Source organism: Ambystoma mexicanum, chromosome 6q, assembly GCF_040938575.1.
Source record: "Ambystoma mexicanum isolate Mex_15411 chromosome 6q, UKY_AmexF1_1, whole genome shotgun sequence".
NCBI classification, from domain to species: Eukaryota; Metazoa; Chordata; class Amphibia; order Caudata; family Ambystomatidae; genus Ambystoma; species Ambystoma mexicanum.
This window is the reverse complement of record NC_090937.1, coordinates 1,680,034,046-1,680,055,643: the sequence shown is the minus strand read 5'-3', so window position 1 is coordinate 1,680,055,643 and position 21,598 is coordinate 1,680,034,046. Positions and strand designations below refer to the sequence as shown.

The window sequence follows — 21,598 nt, the reverse complement described above, 5'->3', positions numbered from 1 at the left end:
TTTGGTGGAGTTGGTAGAGGCGGGAGTTGAGTTGGTTGGCTTAGATCCGGTATGCAGCGGTAGGACTTTGCAGTGGTCCTGGATTTTCGTTTGGAGGAGATTGATTTTGTGTAACATGGCAGCTTGGATGCCAGCGCACCAGGCTTCATCTTTGACTATTTCATCTGGTGTATTCAGTGGGGAGATGAGCTCATTGAAAATGGTGAAAATTTCCTTTGAGCGCGATTTAGCATTGGAAATGCGTGTGTTAAAAGCGTTTGCTTTGGCTATGGTGATGGCAGCTTTGTATTAGTGGGAAGTTAAGGTGAAATTGTTTTTGGCACTGTCACTTGGATTGTTTTGCCAATTTGTTAGTGCTATTCTTTTGCCAGAGCGCAATAACTGGAGATCTTCAGTGAACCAGGAGTTGGTGTGTAGAGATTTCTTTTCTTTTTTGCATTCAAGTGGTGCTATTTTGTTAATGGCTTTAGTGAGAATATCTTTGTAGATGTCTGCTAGGGTGTTAGGGTCATTGGCAAAGGGGGGTGCTAGTTCAGGGATATTAAGGTAAGGCGCAGGTTATCCTCGTTGAGCTCCTTGGAACTTCTCACTTGAGTTGCAGTAGCAGGGGTGAGAGTTTTGTAGCTTTTAGAGATGGGTAGAGTGAATTCAATACAGTTGTGATCAGTCCATGGCATGGCCGTATTGGAGATGATGGAGGTGAGGCAGTTATGGTCAGTGATCCAGTCTAGGATGCGGGCTTTGGAATGTGTGGGTCTCAAAACCTTTTGTGTAAAGTCAGAGAGTTCCTTGGCGAGGGTATCAGCAGGTTGATCTTTTGTGTCATTGAATCCTAGGTTAAAGTCTCCTAGTAGGAGGGTCTTGGTGGAGCTCTTGATGTTGTTACTGAGTAAGTGGATGAGGTGTTCTTGAAAGTCTAAGGGGAGACCTGGGGGGCAGTATAGCACATGAATGTTGATGGTGCTGTTGGGGGACAGAGTGAGTTTAGCAGATAGGATGTCTGAGTTGCTAGTCGATGGGTGACTGACCAGTCAGAGAGGGAGACTCTCTTTATAGATGAGGGCTACTCCGCTACCCACTCGAGCTGGTCTATCTTGTCTGAGGATGGTAAGGCCGGTTCTGTGAGGGCAAGTAGGTCGATGCTCTTGTATATTAAGAGGTCGTGGATTTCGAGTGCATGGGCTGGGAGGGAGTGTACATTGAGGAGGGCATATTTGATGTGTGGTGTGTGTGTGTTTATGTTGGTGGTGAGGGCGGTGGTGGAGTCCGGGTTAGGTGTGGCATGTGTGCTAGTATTGTGGGGTCTGATGTGGTTGGTGTGTGATTGTTTGCATGTGCTAGAGTGTTCTAGAAGGGGGAGGGGTGTTTGTGGGTTGAGTGTGAGCTTAGTCTATCATTTCTAAGTGCTGTGGGGGTGGGTTACGAGCTGTATTCTGTGGGAAGAGTGCGAGTTCTGAGTCTGTTCAGTCCGCACGTAGTGTTGAGGCATGGTGGTACAGAGGAAGGGGCAGCATGTGGGTGGAGTGCATGTTGTGATGTGTTCAGGGTGTACATGGTAGTAGTTTGTAGGGGAGCCGGGACGGGGCTGAGCAGTGTTAATTGCATAGAGGGGAGTGCAGTGTAAGTGGAGAGGACAGAGAGTGTGGTGAGGAGGGTGAGCAGAGTGGTAGTGGTCAGGGAGTTAGCGTTGTAGAGTTTGCAGGTGGCTATGGGCATCATTGTGTGCGTAATAGAGACAGTGGGTGGTAGTGGTGGCAGATGGCCGAGTATGGTGACAAGTATCAACAGTGAATAGATATGCTACGATGTTGGTAGGGTAGCCTAGAAACAGCAATGGCTAATACAATAGTAAACAGGTGGAGTCAACAGTAGGCAGATTCGAATTGGGCAGGGTGGGCCGAAATAGCTACAAGAAGAGCCTAGGTGGGTGGGCTTGAATTAATTGAGGTAAGGAGCAGTGGTGCCCCTAGGGGTGCGAGGGGCTTCGAGTGTCAGACACTATGCATGTGGAGGGCCTTAACAGGTTGCAGAGTTACCTTAAAGCATGGAGCGGCAGGGTTGTGCATCTGTTGTATCAATGGATTAAGGATACCTGTGGCCAGCAACAGATTAATAGTTGCAAACATTGGGCAGCAGAGCGTTGGCAATAGTAACTTTGTGTGCGCACCCATGCGCAAACAGGGGAAAACAGGATGGCCTTATTCGACCCTCTCACCACTCCTCTCTCTTGGACTGACCACTTTCTGCTTTCCGCTCACCTGAAACTCTCTGTCCCTCAGGCAAGGCCTACCCCAGCACTGCCACCTACCTTCTCGGTTATCCAGCCCATGAAGCGTGTGCCAGTGGATGCCTTCTTTGCCTCTGCTTTCTCTGCTCCTCCTACTCCTTCGGCTGACTCTCACCCTGACACAGCCCTCTCTAACCTGCATCTTTCTACCTCCAACACTCTGGACATCCTTGCACCTGCCATGAGAATCCGTCTGGCGCCTACCTCCAAGTGCAACTCTTGGTATGACTCTGACCTCAGCGCCATGAAACGCAAGTGTAGAGCAGCTGAGAAGAAGTGGAGGGCTTCTGCCGCATCCTCTGACAAACTGGCGTGATGCCTGCTCCAAAGGCAATACAGACTCTCTGTCCTGTCCAAGAAGAGTCTCCACATCCAAGCCCCCATCCCTGCGGCCTCTACCAACACGGCCGAACTCTTTAAAGTCTGCAAGGAGCTGGCCAATCCTGCTGCAGGCTCTACCCCTCCTGTTCCCTCCCAGGCTCTCTATATGGCTCAGTCTCCACCCCTCCTCTCGCATCCCAGGCTCTCTATAAGGCTATGGCTGCTCACTGCACTACTAAACGCATGGCATCCTGTCCTCTCTGTCCTCTGCCTCCCCCTCATCCTCTCTAAGGCCCCCTTTGGCAGCCTCTCCTTCCCCTCTTGCTTTCTCCTCTTTCTCCCTGACAGCACCCAACAGGGTTTCTAGACAAGTCCCATCTATTGAAGTGTCGTCCAAACAGGTGCTCCCCTACTCCTCTAGAACCATCAAGGACCACATTGACACCCTCGTTCCAGCCTTGGCTGATTTCATTAATCAGTCTTTTGCCACTGGATCCTTCCCCTCTCCCCTCAAGCACTCCCTTGTGCACCCCCTCCTTAAAATGCCTTCTGCTGAACCTACCTGCCCAGCAAACTATCGCCTGATCTCTATCACTCCTTTCATGGGAAAACTCCTGAAAAAGCTTGCCATCTCCCAGCTTACTCTCGATAATGAATCTGTTGGTTGTCTCTATGACCATCAGTTTTGGCTTCAGCGCAGCCAGAAGCACGGAAACTGCTCTCCTGAACATCCGTGAAGATCTGCTCTCTAATCTTTACTCCAGCCTTCCATCTGTCCTCATCCTCCTGGACCTTTCCTCTGCCTTTGACACAGTCAATCACGCCATCTGATCATTCAACTCTGTAAGAACCTGGGCATCACAGATCATACCCTGGAGTGGTTAACCTCCTTCCTCTCGGACCGGCCCTTCCAGATCCAACTTGGGTCCTTTCTCTCCGCCACCTTCCTCTCCACATATGGTGTCCTCCAAGGCTCTTACCTCTCACTTGACCCTGACTTGACTTGTCTACTTGACCCATTTGGCCCATCTGATCTCCACCTTCTCCTCTAACTTTCAGTGTTACGCAGATGACACTCGGCTTTCTTTCAGGCTCCCCTCAGCCTCCTCTTCTCTCTCACTGATTCCTGACTTTCTTTCCACGATTCAGGATTGGTTCGCCGCCAACGATCTCTGCCTTAATGCCAGTAATATGGAGATCCTTCTCATTGGGACCACTGCTCCCGCTTTCCCCCTCTCACTCTGGCTGCCCTCCCTGGCCCTTCTTCCTTCACCTTCCTGTAAGGCAAAAAACCTTGGTGTCATCTTCGACTCCACTCTCTCCTTCTCTCATCTCGGATGTCGCCAAGAAGACCCACTATCAGCTGCACCTCCTCAGAGGTATTCTTCCTTTTCTCACTTTCCCCCAGAATCTTACTGTCTCCAGAGGTTTGATTCTCTCTAGGCTGGACTACTGCAAAAGACTCTTTCTCAATCTGCCTTCCTCTACTCTCTGCTCCCTCTGCAACTAATCCAGAACAGGATTGCGAGACTTATCCCTGGCCTCAAGCCCAGGTATCGTATCTCTCCAGCACTGAAATCTCTCCACTGGCTACCCGTGGCTGCAAGGATCAAGTTCAAGACCCTATGCATCGTCCACAAGCCTTTCTGGGGCCGGGGTCCAGACTACCTTCCTTCTCAAGCTCTTTGCTTAGCTACCTCCAACTCTCTAAGGGTTAGACATGTCTCTAGGCAGAAAGTGGGGGTTAGATCTCTCTTCTCTGCAGGTGCCTCCCTCTGGAATGACCTCCTAGCCCCTCTCAAACTTGAGCTGGATCACCTGAAGTTCTGGAAGCAGCTCAAGACCTTCCTGTTCTCCTCTGCTTTCTCTCTCACCCTTCTCTGTTCACCTACCTGTCCGCAGCACTGACTGGTTGTCTGCCTACCCTCTGCGCATAATGGGTACCAGTCTCCTCCATGATCAGTCTCCCCTGTACTGCCTCTGGGCCACCGCACACTTAGTGGTTGTAAATGTCACCTCTACATTCTTCTGCCTCCTTGCACTTACCCAGAACCACGCTGCCCTGATCGCACTTCCCCTCCCTCTACCTGGCACTTCCCCCCGCCCCCCCTGCACTTGGGCGCTGCCGCACTTGCGCAATCTTAATGTCACAAGGCCTAGTAAGATGATTTGTATTGTCCTCCCTCTTTTTTCCCTCCCTTGTCTTGTTGCGCCTAGAAACACTTGTGTACAGGCGCGTTATAAATAACTTATCATACCATATCATAGATCAGTGTAGAATGGCAATCCTCTGACTGCCCACCAGTGGAAGTGCAGTGCGCCTGTCTGCATAGTGGCCATTCGGGGGAAGTGGCCTCTTGATAGCACAATGTGGAAGTGAACTTGTCCTGCTCTCCATAAAATGGCCCCTCTGGGCCTAAGTCCACAGGCTAGAACAGCATGGAAGTGCACACATTTTTTTAAGTTTTTTTAATTTATATTTGATTTAATCAAACCTTTACAAATTCACTTTTCAATCACATTTAAATCACATTCATAAAAAAACAATACAAAAGGGCACTAATATTTCTGAGCGCAATCCAAGTCAGCACAGAGTTACAGGGTGCTGCGCAGAGTTACAGGGTGCTGCACAGATTTACAGGGTGCTGCTGCTCCCCAAGTCAGCACAGAGTTACAGGGTGCTGCTTCTCCCCAAGTCAGCACAGAGTTACAGGGCTCTGCTTTTCCCCAAGTCAGCACAGAGTTACAGGGTACTGCACAGAGTTACAGGGTGCTGCACAGAGTTACAGGGTGTTGCACAGAGTTACAGGGCGCTGCTTCTCCCCAAGTCAGCACAGAGTTACAGGGTACTGCACAGAGTTACAGGGTGCTGCACAGAGTTACAGGGTGCTGCACAGAGTTACAGGGCGCTGCTTCTCCCCAAGTCAGCACAGAGTTACAGGGTGCTGCTTCTCCCCAAGTCAGCACAGAGTTACAGGGCTCTGCTTTTCCCCAAGTCAGCACAGAGTTACAGGGTACTGCACAGAGTTACAGGGTGCTGCACAGAGTTACAGGGTCCTGCACAGAGTTACAGGGCGCTGCTTCTCCCCAAGTCAGCACAGAGTTACAGGGTGCTGCACAGAGTTACAGGGTGCTGCACAGAGTTACAGGGTGATGCACAGAGTTACAGGGTGCTGCACAGAGTTACAGGGTGCTGCTTCTCCTCTGTTGCAGATGTATATCAGATAACACTGTGTTGTGGGAAATGTCAGGAGATGCAGTTCAAAGGTTACTGTATCTTACCACTGCCAGGACCATTGACTTATTGTCAACACTTTGTAGTACAAGGTTTTCCAGATTGTTCTGTGAGTGTGTTGGATTATTTATAAGAGGTCAATTGTACACCTGTGTTACAAAGAGTAAGAGTGTGAGGTAGTGTGTGAGCAAGGGCATTGCCTCACAGTGGAAGGTAGTGTGTGTGCGAGGGCATTGCCTCACAGTGTGAGGTAGTGTGTGCGCGAGGGCATTGCCTCACAGTGTGAGGTAGTGTGTGTGCGAGGGCATTGCCTCACAAATCTTTTATTTTGTCTCCACAGAGAGTGAGGCCATTGATAACCAATCGTATAAAGGTATGGACCAATTCTTCATATGTGCTGAATGCTATGGGCTACACATCTGAAAGCTTTCTTTCTGTTTATTGTGCCATGTTTCCAAAACACGGAAAGGATCCCTTGTTCATCCAGCTAGGTCCTTTCACCCGCAGCATGGACTGGTTCAACATTTGCATGGACTGGTTCAACATTCCCCTGGCAGGGTATTTATTTCGGTCCTTTCACCCGCAGCATGGACTGGTTCAACATTCCCCTGCAGGGTATTTAGTTAGGTCCTGTTCCTATATTTCCTGGGCTGAAATTAGCCTGTTTTAACTTTTTCGCATAGTTTTCTTTTTCAGTATTTGGGATAGACAATATGGGTTACAATGTATTTTTGATGGATTTCTCTGCTGCAGAGGTGAACACTTGGCTTGGTGTGCTGTAGTACACCTTCTCAAAGCACATATCAAAGCCCCAATTCCTCCTTGCAGTTCACCGGCCAGCATAAGAGGATCCAGACATGCACCAGTGGGTGCAACCGAGAAATCCAGCAGGTGGATCTCAGCTGTTTACATCTGAGTTTTCTAAACATAGCATTGAATGTGTTTAAGATGCCACTGCCTTTAGAAGCCATCGGCTTTTGATGTGCTTTGTGAGCCCTTTTCCATTTTATGGGTTTATAGTGTTTGGAATGACATAACTGGTCTACTAGGCTGTCCGTCCTGACTGCACTACTGTAGGTTTAGGTTTCAGTTTTACTGTGCCATATGTTGGATAGTTATACACATTGTTGATTATCTGTGCTCTTTAGATTTCACAAGGTTAATGGTCACGTTACCACTATATGTGAGTAAATATACATACATGCTAAACACATGAGTGATAGCATTGTGTGTGTTTCTTTGTATGAGCTCATCAGGGATATATATTGTCAGTACAAAGGCCTGTTGTTTTAGTTATAAAAGTGTGTAAAGGAAGGTATTGATGACATCAAATGTTAATCGTTCACACAAGGCTAAACGGTATTGGTTTCTAGATCCTCTAGGGTTAGGCACGTGACAGTATTGCTAGCCAGTAGTATTCCTGGCAGGTTATCGGGGGCAGTACTCATGTAATAAAGACAGATACCCAACTCTCTCTAGAGCCTTCCTTTTCGTAAAGCACTATTTTCAGCCACAAAACCTGCCACAGTCAAGATGGTGGGGGCCATTTCCACCACAGCTGGGATGCAGGTTAAGCTCTGGCAAGCCGGTTACCATGAAATCCTGCCATAGTTCTGCATTAACCAGTCAAGTTCGTTCCCTCCTACTAGGGACGTGTTCTAGTTTCACTAGTCAGGGACTGGTTGTAGATACAAGTATGGACCGGTTCTACATTCAATGGTGAGACTCTATTTATAATTATTTAATAGTTGAAAGTTAAATTAAACCTCACACATTCTATAGTACAAGATCAATTGATACAGAAACCAATATTAGTTCTTAACATGGCTCTAATTCATCATGTTACATGATACTGGAACTCAATGCCGGCAGAGGTCCCGTTCTATAAGACACACAAGCTCTCCTTCTCCTGTCATGCTCCAACCCTCTGGAACTCAATGCCGGCAGAGGTCCCGTTCTATAAGACACACAAGCTGTCCTTCTCCTGTCATGCCCCAACCCTCTGGAACTCAATGCCGGCAGAGGTCCCGTTCTATAAAACACACAAGCTGTCCTTCTTCTGTCATGCTCCAACCCTCTGGAACTCAATGCCGGCAGAGGTCCCATTCTATAAGACACACAAGCTGTCCTTCTCCTGTCTTGCCCCAACCCTCTGTAACTCAGTGCCGGCAGAGGTCCCGTTCTATAAGACACACAAGCTGTCATTCTCCTGTCATGCCCAACCCTCTGGAACTCAATGCCAGCAGAGGTCCCGTTCTATAAGACACACAAGCTGTCATTCTCCTGTCATGCTCCAACCCTCTGGAACTCAGTGCTGGCGGAGGTCCCGTTCTATAAGACACACAAGCTGTCCTTCTCCTGTCTTGCTCCAACCCTCTGGAACTCATTGCCGGCAGAGGTCCCGTTCTATAAGACACTCAAGCGGTCCTTCTCCTGTCATGCTCCAACCCTCTGGAACTCAATGCCGGCCGAGGTCCCGTTCTATAAGACACTCAAGCGGTCCTTCTCCTGTCATCCCCAACCCTCTGGAACTCAATGCCGGCAGAGGTCCCGTTCTATAAGACACACAGGCTGTCATTCTCCTGTCATGCGCCAGCCCTCTGGAACTCAGTGCTGGCAGAGGTCCCGTTCTATAAGACACACAAGCTGTCCTTCTCCTGTCATGCTCCAACCCTCTGGAACTCAATGCCGGCAGAGGTCCCGTTCTATAAGACACTCAAGCGGTCCTTCTCCTGTCATCCCAAACCCTCTGGAACTCAATGCCGGCAGAGGTCCCGTTCTATAAGACACACAAGCTGCCCTTCTCCTGTCATGCCCCAACCCTATGGAACTCAGTGCCAGCAGACGTCCCGTTCTATAAGACACACAGGCTGTCCTTCTCCTGTCATGCCCCAACCCTCTGGAACTCAATACCGGCAGAGGTCCCGTTCTATAAGACACACAAGCTGTCCTTCTCCTGTCATGCTCCAACACTCTGGAACTCAGTGCCAGCAGAGGTCCCGTTTATTAAGACACACAAGCTGCCCTTCTACAGTCATGCTCTAACCCTCTGGAACTCAATGCCGGCAGAGGTCCCGTTCTATAAGACACACAAGCTGCCCTTCTACAGTCATGCTCTAACCCTCTGGAACTCAATGCCGGCAGAGGTCCCGTTCTATAAGACACACAAGCTGTCCTTCTCCTGTCTCTGACCAACCCTCTGGAACTCAATGCCGGCAGAGGTCCTGCTCTATACGACACACAAACTGTCCTTCTCCTGTCATGCCCCAACCCTATGGAACTCAGTGCCAGCAGACGTCCCGTTCTATAAGACACACAGGCTGTCCTTCTCCTGTCATGCCCCAACCCTCTGGAACTCAATACCGGCAGAGGTCCCGTTCTATAAGACACACAAGCTGTCCTTCTCCTGTCATGCTCCAACACTCTGGAACTCAGTGCCAGCAGAGGTCCCGTTTATTAAGACACACAAGCTGCCCTTCTACAGTCATGCTCTAACCCTCTGGAACTTAATGCCGGCAGAGGTCCCGTTCTATAAGACACACAAGCTGCCATTCTACAGTCATGCTCTAACCCTCTGGAACTCAATGCCGGCAGAGGTCCCGTTCTATAAGACACACAAGCTGTCCTTCTCCTGTCTTGGACCAACCCTCTGGAACTCAATGCCGGCAGAGGTCCTGCTCTATACGACACACAAACTGTCCTTCTCCTGTCATGCTCCAACCCTCTGGAACTCAGTGCCAGCAGTGGTCCTGTTCTATAAGACACACAAGCTGTCCTTCTCCTGTCATCCCCAACCCTCTGGAACTCAATGCCGGCAGAGGTCCCGTTCTATTGGACACACAAGCTGTCCTTCTCCTGTCATGCGCCAACCCTCTGGAACTCAATGCCGGCAGAGGTCCTGTTCTATAAGACACATAAACTGTCCTTCTCCTGTCATGCTCCAACCCTCTGGAACTCAATGCCGGCAGAGGTCCCGTTCTATAAGACACACAAACTGTCCTTCTCCTGTCATGCGCCAACCCTCTGGAACTCAATGCCGGCAGAGGTCCCGTTCTATAAGACACACAAACTGTCCTTCTCCTGTCATGCTCCAACCCTCCGGAACTCAATGCCAGCAGAGGTCCCGTTCTATAAGACACACAAACTGTCCTTCTCCTGTCATGCTCCAACCCTCTGGAACTCAATGCCGGCAGAGGCCTCGTTCTACAAGACACACAAGCTGTCATTCTCCTGTCATGCCCCAACCCTCTGGAACTCAATGCTGGCAGAGGGCCCGTTCTATAAGACACACAAGCTGTCCTCATGTCATGCCCCAACCCTCTGGAACTCAATGCCGGCAGAGGTCCCGTTCTATAAGACACACAAGCTGTCCTTCTCCTGTCTTGCCCCAACCGTCTGGAACTCAATGCCGGCAGAAGTCCCGTTCTATAAGACACTCAAGCGGTCCTTCTCCTGTCTTGCCCCAACCCTCTGGAACTCAATGCCGGCAGAGGTCCCGTTCTATAAAACACACAAGCTGTCCTTCTCCTGTCATGCTCCAACCCTCTGGAACTCAATGCCAGCAGAGGTCCCGTTCTATAAGACACACAAGCTGTCACTCTCCTGTCATGTCCCAACCCTCTGGAACTCAATGCCGGCAGAGGCCTCGTTCTACAAGACACACAAGCTGTCATTCTCCTGTCATGCCCCAACCCTCTGGAACTCAATGCTGGCAAAGGGCCCGTTCTATAAGACACACAAGCTGTCCTCATGTCATGCCCCAACCCTCTGGAACTCAATGCCGGCAGAGGTCCCGTTCTATAAGACACACAAGCTGTCCTTCTCCTGTCATGCTCCAACACCCTGGAACTCAGTGCCAGCAGAGGTCCCGTTTATTAAGACACACAAGCTGCCCTTCTACAGTCATGCTCTAACCCTCTGGAACTCAATGCCGGCAGAGGCCCCGTTCTATAAGACACACAAGCTGTCATTCTCCTGTCATGCCCCAACCCTCTGGAACTCAATGCCGGCAGAGGTCCCGTTCTATAAAACACACAAGCTGTCCTTCTCTGGTCATGCTCCAACCCTCTGGAACTCAATGCCGGCAGAGGGCCCGTTCTATAAGACACACAAGCTGTCCTCATGTCATGCCCCAACCCTCTGGAACTCAATGCCGGCAGAGGTCCTGTTCTATAAGACACACAAGCTGTCCTTCTCCTGTCATCCCCAACCCTTTGGAACTCAATGCCGGCAGAGGTCCCGTTCTAAGACACACAAGCTGTCCTTCTCCTGCCATGCCCAAACCCTCTGGAACTCAATGCCGGCAGAGGCCTCGTTCTATAAGACACACAAGCTGTCATTCTCCTGTCATGCCCCAACCCTCTGGAACTCAATGCCGGCAGAGGTCCCGTTCTATAAAACACACAAGCTGTCCTTCTCTTGTCATGCTCCAACCCTCTGGAACTCAATGCCGGCAGAGGGCCCGTTCTATAAGACACACAAGCTGTCCTCTGGAACTCAATGCCGGCAGAGGTCCTGTTCTATAAGACACACAAGCTGTCCTTCTCCTGTCATCCCCAACCTTTTGGAACTCAATGCCGGCAGAGGTCCCGTTCTAAGACACACAAGCTGTCCTTCTCCTGCCATGCCCCAACCCTCTGGAACTCAATGCCGGCAGAGGCCCTGTTCTATAAGACACACAAACTGTCATTCTCCTGTCATGCCCCAACCCTCTGGAACTCAATGCCGGCAGAGGTCCCGTTCTATAAAACACACAAGCTGTCCTTCTCTTGTCATGCTCCAACCCTCTGGAACTCAATGCCGGCAGAGGGCCCGTTCTATAAGACACACAAGCTGTCCTCATGTCATGCCCCAACCCTCTGGAACTCAATGCTGGCAGAGGTCCTGTTCTATAAGACACACAAGCTGTCCTTCTCCTGCCATGCCCCATCCCTATGGAACTCAATGCCGGCAGAGGCCCCGTTCTCTAAGACACACAAGCTGTCATTCTCCTGTCATGCCCCAACCCTCTGGAACTCAATGCCGGCAGAGGTCCCGTTCTATAAAACACACAAGCTGTCCTTCTCTTGTCATGCTCCAACCCTCTGGAACTCAATGCCGGCAGAGGGCCCGTTCTATAAGACACACAAGCTGTCCTCATGTCATGCCCCAACCCTCTGGAACTGAATGCCGCTCTATAAGACACACAAGCTGTCCTTCTCCTGTCTTGCTCCAACCCTCTGGAACTGAATGCCGGCAGAGGTCCCGTTCTATAAGACACACAAGCTGTCCTTCTCCTGTCTTGCTCCAACCCTCTGGAACTCTATGCCGGCAGAGGCCCCGTTATAAAAGACACACAAGCTGTCATTCTCCTGTCATGCCCCAACCCTCTGGAACTCAATGCCGGCAGAGGTCCCGTTCTATAAAACACACAAGCTGTCCTTCTCCTGTCATGCCCCAACCCTCTGGAACTCAATGCCGGCAGAGGTCCTGTTCTATAAAACACACAAGCTGTCCTTCTTCTGTCATGCTCCAACCCTCTAGAACTCAATGCCGGCAGAGGTCCCATTCTATAAGACACACAAGCTGTCCTTCTCCTGTCATGCCCCAACCCTCTGTAACTCAGTGCCGGCAGAGGTCCCGTTCTATAAAACAGACAAGCTGTCCTTCTCCTGTCATCCCAACCCTCTGGAACTCAGTGCCGGCAGAGGCCCGTTCTAAAAGACACACAAGCTGTCCTTCTCCTGTGTTACCCCAACCCTCTGGAACTCAATGCCGGCAGAGGTCCCGTTCTATAAAACACACAAGCTGTCCTTCTCCTGTCATGCTCCAACCCTCTGGAACTCAATGCCGGCAGAGGTCCCGTTCTATAAGACACACAAGCTGTCCTTCTCCTGTCTTGCCCCAACCCTCTGGAACTCAATGCCGGCAGAGGTCCCGTTCTATAAGACACACAAGCTGTCCTTCTCCTGTCTTGCCCCAACCCTCTGGAACTCAATGCCGGCAGAGGTCCCGTTCTATAAAACACACAAGCTGTCCTTCTCCTGTCATGCTCCAACCCTCTGGAACTCAATGCCGGCAAAGGTCCCGTTCTATAAGACACACAAGCTGTCCTTCTCCTGTCATGCCCCAACCCTCTGGAACTCATTGCCGGCAGAGGGCCCGTTCTATAAGACACACAAGCTGTCCTCATGTTATGCCCCAACCCTCTGGAACTGAATGTCGGCAGAGGTCCCATTCTATAAGACACACAAGCTGTCCTTCTCCTGTTTTGCTCCAACCCTCTGGAACTCATTGCCGGCAGAGGGCCCGTTCTATAAGACACACAAGCTGTCCTCATGTTATGCCCCAACCCTCTGGAACTGAATGTCGGCAGAGGTCCCATTCTATAAGACACACAAGCTGTCCTTCTCCTGTTTTGCTCCAACCCTCTGGAACTCAATGCCGGCAGAGGTCCCATTCTAAGACACACAAGCTGTCCTTCTCCTGCCATGCCCCAACCCTCTGGAACTCAATGCCGGCAGAGGCCCCGTTCTATAAGACACACAAGCTGTCATTCTCCTGTCATGCCCCAACCCTCTGGAACTCAATGCCGGCAGAGGTCCCGTTCTATAAAACACACAAGCTGTCCTTCTCTTGTCATGCTCCAACCCTCTGGAACTCAATGCCGGCAGAGGGACCGTTCTATAAGACACACAAGCTGTCCTCATGTCATGCCCCAACCCTCTGGAACTCAATGCCGGCAGAGGTCCTGTTCTATAAGACACACAAGCTGTCCTTCTCCTGTCATCCCCAACCCTTTGGAACTCAATGCCGGCAGAGGTCCCGTTCTAAGACACACAAGCTGTCCTTCTCCTGCCATGCCCCAACCCTCTGGAACTCAATGCCGACAGAGGTCCTGTTCTAAAAGACATACAACAAAAAGTATCTGTCTTAACACTAGTTCTGCCGTTATGGCACTATACTCTTCATATCGTGCTCACCGAATTAAGGGGATACTAGTGTTAATGGTATTTTATGGCAGTGCCGGGTGGAGCGTAGCACAGGAGCATGAGCCGAATTTCCCCACCCCTAAAAATGACACGAAATATGAAGTGAAAAGACTGCCTCCGTGAGTTGCACACGATCCATTTATATATCACGTGTGGATTAAATGATTTCTGATGATTAACACAGTTAGTACGCAGCTGCTCTTAGATTGTGCTGCACGTGTGTGACTGGTGTGTCCCTTGGGAGCGATCAGAACATCCAGTCCGTGCTGTGAATGCATATACTCGCCAGCAGGGGGCAGCAATCAGACCCCTTGTCTGCTGGGATTAGTTTCCAAGTCTCTTTAGCACAGTGTTGCTCATGTATGTCTCTGCTTGCAGAAGTATCTGGGGGCACGCGTCCTTGATTACATACAGTGAAGCCGCAGGCGCTGCTGCGACATTATACAGAGGAGGCAAATGTTCAGGTCGCAACAGAAACAGCTTGTAAACATGTGAACTGTACATTATGTGAAATATAGTCAAATCAGAGAGGGTCATAAGATCTCAAGCCAATTTTATTCTATCTCCCCAGATGTCTACTCCTATGATCAGAACGACAGAACAGGTACATATGCCGGTGTCACGTGGGGATGGTGGGTAAGGGCTCAGCAGCCGTTGTGCAGAGTTTAGTGTGGATCTGGGATGCAGTGGTGTTTTGGGTAATGCTGGGTAAGGGCTCAGCAGCCCATATGCAGTGTTTACTGTGGATCTGGGATGCACTGGTGTCGCAAGTAATACTGGGTAAGGGCTCAACAGCCGTTGTGCAGAGTTTAGTGTGGATCTGGGATGCAGTGGTGTTTTGGGTAATGCTGGGTAAGGGCTCAGCAGCCCATATGCAGTGTTTACTGTGGATCTGGGATTCACTGGTGTTGCAAGTAATGCAGGGTAAGGGTTCAACAGTCCATGTGCAGGGTTTAGTGTGGATCTGGGATTCACTGGTGTCGCAAGTAATGCAGGGTAAGGGATCAGCAGCCCGTGTGCTGGGTTTAGTGTGGATCTGGATTCACTGGTGTCGCAAGTAATGCTGGGTAAGGGCTCAACAGTCCATGTGCAGGGTTTAGTGTGAATCTGGGATTCACTGGTGTTTTGGGTAATGCTGGGTAAGGGCTCAGCAGCCCATGTGCAGAGTTTAGTGTGGATCTGGGATGCACTGGTGTTTTGGGTAATGCTGGGTAAGGGCTCAGCAGCCCATGTGCAGGGTTTAGTGTGGATCTGGGATGCACTGGTGTTTTGGGTAATGCTGGGTAAGGGCTCAGCAGCCTATGTGCAGGGTCTGCTGTGGATCTTGGATTCACTGGTGTCATGGGTAATGCTGGGTAAGGGCTCAGCAGCCCATTTGCAGAGTTTAGTGTGGATCTGGGATTCACTGGTGTCACAAGTAACGCTGGGTAAGGGCTCACCAGCCCATGTGCAGGGTCTGCTGTGGGTCTTGGATTCACTGGTGTCATGGGTAATGCTTTGTAAGGGCTTAGCAGCCCATGTGCAGTGTTTACTGTGGATCTGGGATTTACTGGTGTCACAAGTAATGCAGGGTAAGGGCTCAGCAGCCCATGTGCAGAGTTTAGTGTGGATCTTGGATGCATTGTTGTCGCTGGTAATGCTGGGTAAGGGCTCTGCAGCCGGTGTGCAGAGTTTAGTGTGGATCTTGTATTCACCAGTGTGGTGGGTAATGCTGGGTAAGGACTCAGCAGCCCGTGTGCAGAGTTTAGTGTGGATCTTGTATTCACCAGTGTAGAGGGTAATGCTGGGTAAGGGCTCAGCAGCCCATGTGCAGAGTTTAGTGTGGATCTTGGATGCATTGTTGTCGCTGGTAATGCTCGGCAAGGGCTCAGCAGCCCATGTGCAGAGTTTAGTGTGGCTTTGTATTCACCAGTGTGGTGGGTAATGCTGGGTAAGGGCTCAGCAGCCCATGTGCAGAGTTTAGTGTGTATCTTGGATGCATTGTTGTTGCTGGTAATGCTGGGTAAGGGCTCAGCAGCCCATGTGAAGAGTTTAGTGTAGCTTTGTATTCACCAGTGTGGTGGGTAATGCTGGGTAAGGGTCAGCAGCCCATGTGCAGGGTTTGGTGTAGCTTTGTATTCACCAGTGTGGTGGGTAATGCTGGGTAAAGGCTCAGCAGCCCATGTGCACAGTTTAGTGTGTATCTTGGATGCATTGTTGTCACTGGTAATGCTCGGCAAGGGCTCAGCAGCCCATGTGCAGAGTTTAGTGTGGCTTTGTATTCACCAGTGTGGTGGGTAATGCTGGGTAAGGGTTTAGCAGCCCATGTGCAGAGTTTAGTGTGTATCTTGGATGCATTGTTGTTGCTGGTAATGCTGGGTAAGGGCTCAGCAGCCCATGTGCAGAGTTTAGTTTGGCTTTGTATTCACCAGTGTGGTGGGTAATGCTGGGTAAGGGCTCAGCAGCCCATGTGCAGAGTTTAGTGTGTATCTTGGATGCATTGTTGTTGCTGGTAATGCTGGGTAAGGGCTCATTAGCCCATGTGAAGAGTTTAGTGTAGCTTTGTATTCACCAGTGTGGTGGGTAATGCTAGGTGAGGGCTCAGCAGCCCATGTGCAGAATTTAGTATGGATCTTGGGTGCATTGTTGTCGCTGGTAATGCTGAGTAAGGGCTCAGCAGCCCATGTGCAGGGTTTAGTGTGGATCTGGGATTAACTGGTGTCGCAAGTAATGCTGGGTAAGGGCTCAGCAGTCCATGTGCAGAGTTTAGTGTGGATCTGGGATTCACTGGTGATGCAAGTAATTCTGGGTAAGGGCTCAGCAGCCCATGTGCAGAGTTTAGTGTGGATCTGGGATGCAGTGGTGATGCAAGTAATTCTGGGTAAGGGCTCAGCAGCCCATATGCAGTGTTTACTGTGGATCTGGGATTCACTGGTGTTGCAAGTAATGCAGGGTAAGGGTTCAACAGTCCATGTGCAGGGTTTAGTGTGGATCTGGGATTCACTGGTGTCGCAAGTAATGCAGGGTAAGGGTTCAGCAGCCCATGTGCTGGGTTTAGTGTGGATCTGAATTCACTGGTGTCGCAAGTAATGCTGGGTAAGGGCTCAACAGTCCATGTGCAGGGTTTAGTGTGAATCTGGGATTCACTGGTGTTTTGGGTAATGCTGGGTAAGGGCTCAGAAGCCCATGTGCAGGCTTTAGTCTGGATCTTGTATTCACTGGTGTCACTGGTAATGCTGGGTAAGGGCTCAGCATCCCATGTGCAGTGTTTACTGTGGATCTGGGATTTACTGTTGTCACAAGTAATGCTGGGTAAGGGCTCAGCAGCCTGTGTGCAGAGTTTAGTGTGGATCTGGGATTCACTGGTGTCGCAAGTAATGCTGGGTAAGCCCAGCAGCCCATGTGCAGTGTTTAGTGTGGATCTTGGATGCACTGTTGTCGCTGGTAATGCTGGGTAAGGGCTCAGCAGCCCATCTGCAGAGTTTAGTGTGGATCTGGGATGCACTGGTGTTTTGGGTAATGCTGGGTAAGGGCTCAGCAGCCCATGTGCAGGGTCTGCTGTGGATCTTGGATTCACTGGTGTCATGGGTAATGCTGGGTAAGGGCTCAGCAGCCCATTTGCAGAGTTTAGTATGGATCTGGGATTCACTGGTGTCACAAGTAACGCTGGGTAAGGGCTCACCAGCCCATGTGCAGGGTCTGCTGTGGGTCTTGGATTCACTGGTGTCATGGGTAATGCTTTGTAAGGGCTTAGCAGCCCATGTGCAGTGTTTACTGTGGATCTGGGATTTACTGGTGTCACAAGTAATGCAGGGTAAGGGCTCAGCAGCCCATGTGCAGAGTTTAGTGTGGATCTTGGATGCATTGTTGTCGCTAGCAATGCTGGGTAAGGGCTCTGCAGCCGGTGTGCAGAGTTTAGTGTGGATCTTGTATTCACCAGTGTAGTGGGTAATGCTGGGTAAGGACTCAGCAGCCCGTGTGCAGAGTTTAGTGTGGATCTTGTATTCACCAGTGTAGAGGGTAATGCTGGGTAAGGGCTCAGCAGCCCATGTGCAGAGTTTAGTGTGGATCTTGGATGCATTGTTGTCGCTGGTAATGCTCAGCAAGGGCTCATCAGCCCATGTGCAGAGTTTAGTGTGGCGTTGTATTCACCAGTGTGGTGGGTAATGCTGGGTAAGGGCTCAGCAGCCCATGTGCAGAGTTTAGTGTGTATCTTGGATGCATTGTTGTTGCTGGTAATGCTGGGTAAGGGCTCCGCAGCCCATGTGAAGAGTTTAGTGTAGCTTTGTATTCACCAGTGTGGTGGGTAATGCTGGGTAAGGGTCAGCAGCCCATGTGCAGGGTTTGCTGTAGCTTTGTATTCACCAGTGTGGTGGGTAATGCTAGGTGAGGGCTCAGCAGCCCATGTGCAGAATTTAGTATGGATCTTGGATGCATTGTTGTCGCTGGTAATGCTGGGTAAGGGCTCAGCAGCCCATGTGCAGGGTTTAGTGTGGATCTGGGATTCACTGGTGTCGCAAGTAATGCTGGGTAAGGGCTCAGCAGTCCATGTGCAGAGTTTAGTGTGGATCTGGGATTCACTGGTGATGCAAGTAATTCTGGGTAAGGGCTCAGCAGCCCATGTGCAGAGTTTAGTGTGGATCTGGGATGCAGTGGTGTTTTGGGTAATGCTGGGTAAGGGCTCAGCAGCCCATATGCAGGGTCTACTGTGGATCTTGGATTCACTGGTGTCATGGGTAATGCTTGGTAAGGGCTCAGCAGCCCATGTGCAGTGTTTACTGTGGATCTGGGATTCACTGGTGTTGCAAGTAATGCAGGGTAAGGGTTCAACAGTCCATGTGCAGGGTTTAGTGTGGATCTGGGATTCACTGGTGTCGCAAGTAATGCAGGGTAAGGGATCAGCAGCCCATGTGCTGGGTTTAGTGTGGATCTGGATTCACTGGTGTCGCAAGTAATGCTGGGTAAGGGCTCAACAGTCCATGTGCAGGGTTTAGTGTGAATCTGGGATTCACTGATGTTTTGGGTAATGCTGGGTAAGGGCTCAGAAGCCCATGTGCAGGCTTTAGTCTGGATCTTGTATTCACTGGTGTCACTGGTAATGCTGGGTAAGGGCTCAGCAGCCCATGTGCAGTGTTTACTGTGGATCTGGGATTTACTGTTGTCACAAGTAATGCTGGGTAAGCCCAGCAGCCCATGTGCAGTGTTTAGTGTGGATCTTGGATGCACTGTTGTCGCTGGTAATGCTGGGTAAGGGCTCAGCAGCCCATGTGCAGGGTTTAGTGTGGATCTGGGATGCACTGGTGTTTTGGGTAATGCTGGGTAAGGGCTCAGCAGCCCATGTGCAGGGTCTGCTGTGGATCTTGGATTCACTGGTGTCATGGGTAATGCTAGGTAAGGGCTCAGCAGCCCATTTGCAGAGTTTAGTGTGGATCAGGGATTCACTGGTGTCACAAGTAACGCTGGGTAAGGGCTCACCAGCCCATGTGCAGGGTCTGCTGTGGATCTTGGATTCACTGGTGTCATGGGTAATGCGTTGTAAGGGCTTAGCAGCCCATGTGCAGTGTTTACTGTGGATCTGGGATTTACTGGTGTCACAAGTAATGCAGGGTAAGGGCTCAGCAGCCCATGTGCAGAGTTTAGTGTGGATCTTGGATGCATTGTTGTCGCTGGTAATGCTGGGTAAGGGCTCTGCAGCCGGTGTGCAGAGTTTAGTGTGGATCTTGTATTCACCAGTGTGGTGGGTAATGCTGGGTAAGGACTCAGCAGCCCGTGTGCAGAGTTTAGTGTGGATCTTGTATTCACCAGTGTAGAGGGCAATGCTGGGTAAGGGCTCAGCAGCCCATGTGCAGAGTTTAGTGTGGATCTTGGATGCATTGTTGTCGCTGGTAATGCTCGGCAAGGGCTCAGCAGCCCATGTGCAGAGTTTAGTGTGGCTTTGTATTCACCAGTGTGGTGGGTAATGCTGGGTAAGGGCTCAGCAGCCCATGTGCAGAGTTTAGTGTGTATCTTGGATGCATTGTTGTTGCTGGTAATGCTGGGTAAGGGCTCAGCAGCCCATGTGAAGAGTTTAGTGTAGCTTTGTATTCACCAGTGTGGTGGGTAATGCTGGGTAAGGGTCAGCAGCCCATGTGCAGGGTTTGGTGTAGCTTTGTATTCACCAGTGTGGTGGGTAATGCTAGGTGAGGGCTCAGCAGCCCATGTGCAGAATTTAGTATGGATCTTTGATGCATTGTTGTCGCTGGTAATGCTGGGTAAGGGCTCAGCAGCCCATGTGAAGAGTTTAGTGTAGCTTTGTATTCACCAGTGTGGTGGGTAATGCTGGGTAAGGGCTCAGCAGCCCATGTGCAGAGTTTAGTGTGGATTTGTATTCACCAGTGTGGTGGGTAATGCTGGGTAAGGGCTCATCAGCCCATGTGCAGAGTTTAGTGTGGATCTTGGATGCATTGTTGTAGCTGTTAATGCTGAGTAAGGGCTCAGCAGCCCATGTGCAGAGTTTAGTGTGGCTTTGTATTCACCAGTGTGGTGGGTAATGCTGAGTAAGGGCTCAGCAGCACATTGGCAGAGTGTAGTGTAACTTTGTATTCACCAGTGTCGTGGGCAATGCTGGGTAAAGGCTCAGTAGCCCATGTGCAGAGTTTAGTGTGGATCTTGGATGCATTATTGTCACTCGTAATACTGGGTAAGGACTCAGCAGCCCATGTGCAGAGTTTAGTGTGGCTTTGTATTCACCAGTGTGGTGGGTAATGCTGGGTAAGGGCTCAGCAGCCCATGTGCACAGTTTACTCTGGATATGGGGAGCACTTTAGCTTCTCCAGTGAAGAGTTGGTCTGAGGATACAACATAAACCTATCCGGGAAATGAAGAAATAATTCTAATTTGCGAGACCATCGCTCAGCCCTGGGTGCAGTTTGATGCCAAGCAATGCATCAGGAGGATGGGAGGATGGGAGGATGGGGAGGGTAAGGGATAGAGAGGAATAGAGAGGGAAGGAGAGGGGGATAAAAGATGAGTCACAGAGATGTGGTCGAGAGAGAGAGAGAGAAGAGGTGCGGGGAATGTGGCTACAGAGAGAGAACGAGGGGGAGAAAGAAAGAGAGGGAAGGTGATAGCAAATGAGAAAGAAGTGCAAAGAGTGTGATGACAGAGAGAGAGAGATAGAGATGAAAAAGAGATGACGGCGAGGGTGAGCAAGGAAAAAGAGAGGGCCAGTGGCAAGAGAAGAGGGGAGAGAGATAGAGTGGGAGGGAGAGGAGAAAGAGGGAGCAGGCGAGAGAGCTAGAGAGAGGCACTGTGTGCGGTGAAAGAGAACGTGGGAGAGAGAAAGGGGAAGGAAAGACTGAAAGAAAGGAACAGAAGGAAGGTGAGAGAGATAGAGGGGGGAGGTGCAGAGAGTGGAATAAAGACAGAGATGGAAGATGAAAGGAACAGAGAGAAGGTGAGAGCAATAGAGGGGAGGGGTGCAGAGAGTGGAATAAAGACAGAGATGGGTGATGAAAGGAAAACAGGGAAGGTGAGAGAGATAGAGGGGGGAGGTGCAGAGATTGGAATAAAGACAGAGATGGAAGATGAAAGGAACAGAGAGAAGGTGAGAGCGATAGAGGGGAGGGGTGCAGAGAGTGGAATAAAGACAGATGGAAGATGAAAGGAACAGAGGGAAGGTGAGAGCGATAGAGGGGAGGGGTGCAGAGAGTGGAATAAAGACAGATGGAAGATGAAAGGAACACAGGGAAGGTGAGAGCGATAGAGGGGAGGGGTGCAGAGAGTGGAATAAAGACAGATGGAAGAAGAAAGGAACACAGGGAAGGT

General features: G+C 50.4%; 1 protein-coding gene across 1 annotated transcript in view; it reads left to right on the top strand.

Annotated features, from left to right (window-relative positions):
• LOC138517048 (uncharacterized) overlaps positions 1-21,598 on the top strand; it is a 341,761-nt gene that overhangs the window by 145,684 nt on the left and 174,479 nt on the right. The window contains exons 11-12 of the mRNA XM_069632564.1: positions 6,184-6,216; positions 14,385-14,417. Of these exons, the coding sequence (XP_069488665.1) occupies positions 6,184-6,216; positions 14,385-14,417 (66 nt within the window). The remainder of the gene's footprint in view (positions 1-6,183; positions 6,217-14,384; positions 14,418-21,598) is intronic.